This window comes from Ovis aries, chromosome 23 (genome assembly GCF_016772045.2).
Source record: "Ovis aries strain OAR_USU_Benz2616 breed Rambouillet chromosome 23, ARS-UI_Ramb_v3.0, whole genome shotgun sequence".
Classification (NCBI taxonomy): domain Eukaryota; kingdom Metazoa; phylum Chordata; class Mammalia; order Artiodactyla; family Bovidae; genus Ovis; species Ovis aries.
This window is the reverse complement of record NC_056076.1, coordinates 37,893,559-37,902,862: the sequence shown is the minus strand read 5'-3', so window position 1 is coordinate 37,902,862 and position 9,304 is coordinate 37,893,559. Positions and strand designations below refer to the sequence as shown.

Genomic DNA, 9,304 nt, shown 5'->3' with positions numbered 1-9,304 from the left:
CCAGGGAATCTCTTGGAATATTATAGATGGATAAAACTATTTCTGGATAATGGGAGATAACAATCCTTTGTGGAGCACTGTGTTGCCTCAACGTGTGCTGAATGCTAGGGAGAACAATCCAGTCTTTTATATTCTAGGAAAGTGATGAGAAATCTAGGAATCTTTGATTAGAAATATCTAGGTCATAGGAACCTTGTGTTCAGCACTCTATACTAGTTGTTCTTAAAACAGTAGCACCAATAAGAAACACCCGTGGGCTTTCTAAAAGAGCCCAACCCCCACCCCCCACCCCGCCCGCAGATTCAGGTCAAGGGTAGGGCAAGAATCTGCATTCCTAGTAATCCCCAGCATCCTCCCCGAGTAGCACAGCCCCCAGGTCCTTAATTGAATGCATTTTCTCTAGAGTCTGAAACCAACTGCTGAGAAATCATATCTGGTTCTAAAATATTTACCCTTTCCCTTAGCTGCAGTCTCCCCTTTGGCCCAATAATTAAATTTTTTCCCACTCATCGTAACATTTTGGCTTCTGAGGTCTTTGTCACAGAGCTCTTCTAGTGTGCGCTATTAACCATCCAATAAGTCCTCACCCTGGCCACCTTAAATAAGATCATAGCTGAGATACCCTGACTGCACTGTCTTTGATCTCCATATTTGTTACTAGAACTGTGCTTTCCAACACAATGGTCACTAACCACATGTGGCTATTTAAACGTAAATTAAAAGTTCAGTTATTTGAGACACGTTTCAAGTGCTCAATAGTCACGTGTGACCTATCGGACAGCACAGAGAGCATTTCCATCATCACAGAAATTTCTGGCTAGCACTGTTAAAAGTAGAATAAGTATCCAGTCCTTGGGAAACGGTTAATTATGCATACTCTTATCAAAGATAATTGTTTGCTGTGGTCATTAAAAAGAATGGTTTAAAAAAAGGTAACATATTTAAAAAATGGTAGGTATGCCAAAATATGACAATTTAAGATACATTAAACTAAAAAACAAGTTGTGTATTTACTACAAATATAAAATGTATGTAGATAAATATGGAAGAGAAGTTATGATGCCTGCTATTTAAGCAGTCACACAGAAACCTAGAAAAAGAAGATATAGGGACTTGGGAAAACTGGCTGTTGAAGGATGAGCTCCAGCAATGCTTTTCAGGACAGCAAAGATAAAAACCAAGGTTGCAGGGAAATCAAGAACTTGTACACTTAAAGAGGACCTGGAAAGATACAAACAATTCTGACATACTGGACCTACTTGGAAATCTAAAGTAAACTGTTTAAGGACCTACTCTATACCACACATTTTTATGTATATTCTCATTAAATACTAATAACAACTCTTTAATAAAATTCTAGTTTGAGATAATTTACTATCAAACTCCTATAGACCTTTCTACTAACCTGTCTTCTAATCTCCAACTATGATTAACTCCTGTTACCTACCCTTTACTGTTTTCAGAGGGACAACTATCCATTTTTTATTTTTCTAAGACTAATCCTACAACATGTGATCTAGGTTTTCTGTTAGACATCACTCCTTTGGTTTCATTCGCTTTTTCTCTAAAGAAATGCCCTGTAGTCCTGCCTTCCCTATAAGCCTCTCCCACTGCCAAACAGGCCCTGCTGGTAAACAGAATACCTACTGGATGCTAGACCATTTAGCTTTAGTGTGTTTCTATTTTTACTACAAACATAGAAGGTATTGTCCCTGTTAAACAGGTGAGGAAACTGACACTTATGGTGACCTGCCCAAGGACACCAAGCTCATCAAATAACAGACTGGCAGAATTGACTCAGCCAACTCTGACTCTAAAACCCATGCTGCTCCTAATCATAAAAATGCCACTTTATATATTCATAGATTATGTTCCTATTATGAACCAAGAGCATTACTTCCATTTTACAAATGAACAGAGGTTGAGGGGGGGTCAAATAACTCTCTTAAGGTTATAAAGCCATCATGGAGCACGAACAAGGTTAAAATGCAGCTGGACTGAACCCCAAACCTAGACACTGTCTGTCCCTGTCTCCTGCTACGTTGACTTCTGCACTCAAAACTCCACCTAACAGCTCTAGCAGAAGTGACTGACTTCCCAAATCTAGTGGCCTCCTTGAAACTCTCCTGTATTCGATTTTTCTGTGGTTTAACACTACTGACTCACCTCCTCACTCTTCCAACTGTTCACCTGGTTTCCATCACACTGTGTGGTGGCTTTATCTACTGTCCAAGCCCTTTGCAATATCTGATCCTCCTTACAACTTGCCAGCACACCCTGTAGTCTAGTTATCTCTCTTGTGGTTCTTTCTCTCTTCATACCTTATAAAAAATGGTTGTCTTTCCTTTTCATAATTTGCTTTCACTTGTCTCGTATAGCCAGGCCTATTCCTGTTTCTTCCAGCAGCACTCAAACTGCTGCTCTCACCCAGGTATAAAGGCTCTTTGATCAAGTAAAATCAGGGCCCTGGGACTGGAATGACACTGATCACAAGCAAGTGGGTAAGGAGGCTGCCCCCATTAGGCTGGTTTCATCAGAAGTGCCGCAGTGACTTGCTTCAAGTATGGCTTTTCATCACGGAGGCTCGTTTTTCTATCAAACGTACTCACTGTTGGAGTACACGCTTTAGCGTTTTACTGGCAATCATCTTAATTATGCAAAGCCTACTTTCCTCGTAGAGAATGCCGTTACTAAATGAGGAGACATTTCATTCAGGGGAGATCATCCACTGTTTCTAACAGTGGCTGGTTCTTTGAGCAGTTATCTGAAATGGAAATGGAGACCATAGATGAGGCTACTTTTTCTTCCCCCCAGTATGGGAACAATGTTATTTGTTCTTCACTGGAAATTTGTTAACAAAGCAGAAGCGTTTTTTTTTTCCAGTTGAAATGTAAATTTAGTCCAACAAAAAAAATTTCAGTATCACGGCTATAGCCTGAAAAAAGTACTTTGCTTATTTAAACCACTGAATGAAATTCAGGAACACACTAAAGGCAAGAGTTAAGGCAGGTGCTAAGAACCTAATCTTAAAAGGCACAAGAGCAGTCTCATCACTGGTTCTTCCACTCCTGTTCTATAAAGCTGGCCTCATGAGGTTAAAGAATCCAGCTCACCTATTCTGTTCAGTGTGAAGGTCTAATGCCCTGAAGGCATTCAGTAATTGCATCTTCCCTGAGGTAATAGTTTTGTCCAAGGATGGTCTTGTTATTAGTAGTATAAAATGTAAAATTCAGTTTAACAGTCCAATATTCATCTTTAGAGGCTAATTGTCCATCCATTCTTCCCACCTAACCCCCCCCTCCAGTGTTTCAAGATTTTTCTTAAACTCACGAATCCTCAAGAGTTAGATTTTTGAAGCCACAAGTAAATGAAACTATATTAACTCTGAAAACAGTCCTGCATTCCTGCAAACAGCAGAAGTTATTTTTAGGATTGAACTAATGATCTCACTTTCCCAGGCATGTAGCTTCAGCTGTTCTGACTGTGGGCAGGTCAGGAATGTCAAAGATTTGTCCATGAACTCATGTGAATCTCTGCATAAATAAACACAGTGTTTCAATAGGGACCATGTGTTAAAAAGAAACTACATACAGAAAAAAACCCCAAAAAACTCTATTTCCAAAACTTTGAAATACAATACAGAAAAATTGGCCTTTTTGATAAAAGCATTCCATAGAACCTTTGGGGGCTAAAACAGTTTTAAAAATTAGGACAAATTAAAATTGCACTCAGTGGCCTGGTCTAGTTTTAAATGACAGGAAGGAATGTACAAAAAGCTTAGAACGGATTTGGAGGGATGCTGGCAGGTCCAATATTGAACTTTAGGATTTAAAGCTAACAAAGCTATCATACATATATATATATGCAAATTCTATAGGAAGTTATTTTAAAATGCAAAGTACAGAAAACTCCATAAAGGCAGTTAAAAATTGGATTTGTTTTTTTGAAAAGGGGGGAAGACTGAATAGAGGAAATAGAACTGTCAGGAGACCTGGAAGGAGTTAAGGGGAAGTATAACAACCATATCATTTTCTAGGATTTGCCTTACTACCCTTCTTTAGATGATGCACCAAGACCAATAAAAGTCAATTTTGGTAAATAAAAAAGTTTTAAACAAGTAAGTTTTTATCATAAAGTTTAATTATGGTTCAGAAAAAATTGAGTGAATAACCTTCTCTGAAAAAATATATTGACTCTGTAGACTGCAGTTACTGGGGGCAGGGAGGGTAGACGGCAGCTGGTAAGTTAAATTACCCTATTTTCTATTCTTAAAATGACAATAAGTCCCACATCCAGTCTGATTATAGAGATGCATGTGCCCCAAATGGCTGAGAATAAATACAACAAGAAAGGCAGAAGCTGTAAAGCTAAGGGCATGCAACAGGCTCTAAGAGAAAGTCTCAGAAATACCCAGAGTGGCAACAAGGAACGTTTGGCTGGAGTTTGAAGTTCTTTTTAGTCGTCTTTGTCTTTTGCTCCATGCTTAAGGATGCGTGTGAACTCGATGTAATTGAAATTCCCCTTTTTATCAATAGGTGCTTCTCTGTACAGCTCGTCCACTTCCTCATCTGTAAACCGGTCTCCCATTGTGGTCAGCAGCTCTCTCAGGTAATCCTCCTGAATGGTGCCTGAAGAATAAAGAAACAGAGATCAGCAGAGACACTCTCGAGGAATAATTACAAGGAGCATCTACACTTGACTAAGCGCAGGGTTTACATTAAGGACGATAAGCATGCAAACGTATGAAATATAGCCTTGATACGACTAAGCCAGCCTCAGCACAGCTGCCTAGAAAATGCTCAGTTGCTTAGTGACATTGACCTTCTCTGCGCTACTGACCTCACCCGACAACAACCTCCCGATCTCTTGGTAACAAAAACTAACCCTGTGCCTAACCAGAAAGCGTGAAGTATGACGCTTTCGCAGCATACCATCTATGATCACACTTCTACAAGCACATACACTAAAATCATCTTGTTCTTATTTAGGCACTAAGTCGTGTCCAACCCTTTTGCGACCCCATGGACTATAGCCTTCCCTCTGTCCATGGGATTTCCCAAGGCAGGAATACTGGAGTGGATTGCCATTTCCTTCTCCAGGGAATTTTCCAGACCAAGAGATCAAACCCACGACGCCTGCTTGGCAGGTGCATTCTTTACCATTCAACCACCTGGGAAGCCCTAAAATCATCATAAACGTCAGTAAAATGCTTCAGTGGAAAGAATACTGAAGCTGTGAGGTCCAGTTTTAACAAGGTATGTTACTTCAGGCACTTCACTTTACCTTTTTAAAATACACAAAATGAGATAAAACATTTTTAAAAACAACTCTAATTTTAGATTCAGTAACAAATATGGTTAGGCTCAGTGCAAAACCACTGAGTAGATAATTGAGCATTAACTATGTCACAGACACTGGGATAGGCACTGGAGTGTTAACAGTGAGCAGACAGAAATGTTTTCTACTTTGGACCTGTGCAAGCAGGGGTCTCATGAAACCTGACTGCACATCAGAATCATCAAGGGAGCTCAAAACAAACCCCAGAGGCCAGCCCTGACACTGATATTTAAAACAGCTCCCTAAATAATTTCCACTGGACTAGTTTAAACAGTGATTTCCATAAGCAATCATGATTGAGACCCACTCCTACAGTAACCCGAAGGTATTAAACGACAATTCAAGCACAGAGATTTTTGAAATTCATAAAGTTTCTATTTTACAACTTCTTTGTGTGTGTGAAATTAAGCTAAAACATTGACAGATTTCCTATAAAATAAGTTTAAAGTGTAAGGTCAGTTCACAAAAGAAACTCTAAATTTATGGGTTCTTTGGCTAACTCAACCCTAGATTTAAAAAAAAAAAATGTTCTCCAAATCTTAGACTTTTAGATTGTAGAAATAAATCCTCCTCTTTAGCCAAGTCATTCAACCATCATGCAAACTAATCAACCATGTGCAGGGACTGTGAAAGGAGCTGGGAGGGGTTACAAAGAGGGGAACATGAGGCTGCTGCAGATGCACAGCCCTTATCCGGAGAGCCAGAAGAGACTGTGATATTGGAAACAAGCACACAGCTAAAGCATAAGCTCAGGCAGAATATGTGCCAGCAGAGACATACGTAAACTACGGTGGAGGTGGAAAGAAGTGAGAGCTTTTCAAGGTTTCCCAGAGGCCAGGAGAAATCAGTATGAAAACACAGCTAAGGCTCTAATAGGAATGTGACCACTGAGATGACTCTGAAGAACAGATAAGACACTTTAATGGTTTTATTCTCTTCCACTAAAAAAAGTAACACGTCCACTGTTTAAAAAAAAAAAAACACTAATACACAAAAGTTTTTGGCAAGAAAGTCTCTTCTCCCTGCCCTTCCCCTACTGGTTCCAGTAATAACTGTTCAGAGTTTTTGATTTCAAGGGGAAGGAGGTGATCTGAGGAGGAAGGCAGAGGCAGAAATGGCAGAGCAAGCCCAAGCAACAATGCATGGAGACTGGAACGAGGTTGTGAAGATGATGCAACTGCCAAGAGGGTGGCCTACTCGAATAGGCCAGATGAGGCCCTACCGTGGGATGCCTTCAAAGTCAGAGTGGAGAGACTGTGCTTCCAGCCCCACGCACTACACGTGGACTGTTTAAACTAGTCCAAATACTGTGTAACCAAAGGGTGTGCCTTCCTTCTTAAAAATCTCACCATGTGAGTTACCCCCCCCTCCCCTTTTTCTTTCTCTTACATACATTTCTGCCAAAAGAGCAGGCATTCACATAGCTAGCCTTTCGGGTTTCTTTGAGAGTCCACTCTATGCAGGCAGTAAGCTACTATCTCATTCCCTCATTTAATCTTCACAATAACCACATGAGGCAGGAAATATTATGGTCCATCTTACTAATAAGAGCCTTAGAGGAGTTGCCTGAAATCGAACAGCTATTATGCAGAAGAGGATTACGAAACCAGGGCACCTGATTCCAGACACCAGATCTAAACAATCTCAGAGCAGAGAGGTACCTGATAAACCAACGTAGGACCATACTGACACCACCGCCTAGAGCAATCTACACTTTTTTCCAAGATTGCTCCGGTAAAAGATATTCATTTGACACACTTAACTGAGTGCCTAACCCCTGTAGAATGATTCTAGTAAAGGAGTAATAGAAGTTTCCTAAAGAAGTTCCAAATTCACCTATTAAATTGTAAATTAAACATTTAAGGGCAGAGGCAGTGAAGTGAGTGCCTAACATGCCACAGGTGAAACCTGTCCCCCAAAACAGGTCTGGTATAAACCTGAGGGTGTTACATGTCGTCATGTTTCAAGTTATTATATATTTTAGCTGCTATAACCAAATAATAATCAGTTGGTAATTAAAGGTTACCTCAGACTTACCAGTTGCTTCTTCATCAAAGCAAGCAAAAGCATTTCTGATGACATCTTCTGGATCTGTGCCATTTAACTTTTCACCAAACATTGTGAGAAACATGGTAAAATTTATGGGACCTGGAGCCTCATTCATCATGGCATCCAGATACTCGTCAGTTGGATTTTTTCCTAAACAAAAACAGAGGCTCATAATTTTAATCACATCACAAAATGCATCATGGTAAACATTTTGACATGACAGATGATCATTTATACAGTTTTGGTATTTGTGTTCAAGACAGTAAAACTATTTGGAAAAAAGTCTTCTCAATGAAAAGGATCTATATTACGAGTCTGGAGACTGTGTGCTATTTCACTGGGAAGTCAGGAGGAATAACACTGTTTTCATAATCATGATCAGAGTTTGCAGCACACGAATTCATGCACAAACACACAAACGCAGCTGGTCTCCAGCCTGATTCTGAGACTTGGCCAGAAATCTGCAGGTGGTCCAAGGACCTTACTTTGGGAAACAATGCTCCAGATTTTGAATCTTAGTGAACTGTAACATCATTAGATTGGCTTCACAAAACTTTTAAGACTTCAGAAATAAATAGAAAAGGTTGTTCTAGAAATTGTTTGATTTATTAATATTAAAACTGATCATTACCCAGGGAAGCAAGCATGTCATGCAAGTCTTCCTTGTCAATGAACCCATCCCTGTTCTGGTCGATCATGTTGAAAGCCTCCTTGAACTCTTGAATCTGGGACTGGTCAAACATGGCGAACACATTGGAGGTCGCACGCTGGGGGCGCTTCTTGGTGGTCTTGGTCTTTGCTCTTTTGCTCGACATGGTGGCAGTTAAATCCTAACAAAGAGGGGAAATACAAGAAATAGCAAAAACTAAATTGAACCAACCTTCCAGAAATATTTGAGCCACTGAGAGATGGGTTTAAAAACTATTTCATAGGACAGTATCACTTGGCAAAAATCTGTCAACTAATTGATACCATTACTCAGAGGATCAATCTATAAAGAGAAAAACTAGACTCGTCTTTTGAATTCACTCATCCTTAGTAGTAAACAGTCTGTCACTAATTTCAAGTTCCAACTTACCACCAACATTAATTCAAAGCTCAGAGCATTATCAACAAGAATTCCTGTCCCCAGTACTACTGGACAGCTGATTAAGGACTGATAATAACTCAATCCATTACCTTAATAACAATATAGAAACAAGAAACAAAAGATGTCAAGACACTGGAGAAAAACTGCCAGTTCTATACCTCAGTGTTATTCAGTACTAACGAACATTAACTCATCTTCTAAGCCAAATCATCTGAAGTGATTAAGTCCTCTAAACAAAAATCAAGAGCACAATACAAAATTTTTAAAGCAATTTAGTTTTTAACAAGTTTTGGAAAGCATTTTAAGCGATATGGAAACTACCTTTGCTCTCTAATAATCTAAATTTCTCCCCGTAAAACTTAAGTTGAAAATAAAAATAACGTCTAATTCCCTTTCAACACTAAATCTTTAAGACTATAAGCAATTTGTTTGAAGTTAAAAATCCCACAGTCATCAGACAATAAAATTTTACCATACCATCGTTCAGAGCTGAGGTAGCGAGGGCAGTCAGCAAAACCTCTAACCCACAAGACTAAGACACTGTAATCAGTTATATTCTCTCAAGCAGGTCTAAAATAGGCACTACTGATTTCACACTCTGACCAGGACAACAGTTTTAAAGCTTACGTTCTGAAAACATTTAGCTATGATGTAGCAAAACACTATGCCCTTGCTCTAAAAATAAGTCTGTGGATCGCAAAGAATGAACTACCTAGATGTCAGTACTGTGAAGTGAACTTAGGACACAATGCTTCACATGAGTTTTAAAACTTATTTCTTACATTCTTTTGTTGATAACACCACACCAGCCAGACTACATTCAATTAC

General features: G+C 39.3%; 1 protein-coding gene across 2 annotated transcripts; it reads right to left on the bottom strand.

Moving 5' to 3' along the window:
* Window positions 1-4,118: 4,118 nt before the first annotated feature.
* MRCL3 (myosin regulatory light chain MRCL3) lies at window positions 4,119-9,002 on the bottom strand. Of its 2 annotated transcripts, XM_012103230.4 has the most exons (4): window positions 8,954-9,002; window positions 8,018-8,216; window positions 7,375-7,536; window positions 4,119-4,628 (listed from the first exon to the last, which is right to left on the bottom strand). In XM_012103230.4, the coding sequence occupies exons 1-4, from the start codon at window positions 8,954-8,956 to the stop codon at window positions 4,456-4,458; spliced, it is 537 nt and encodes a 178-aa protein (XP_011958620.1). In that variant the 5' UTR covers window positions 8,957-9,002; the 3' UTR covers window positions 4,119-4,455.
* Window positions 9,003-9,304: the final 302 nt, after the last annotated feature.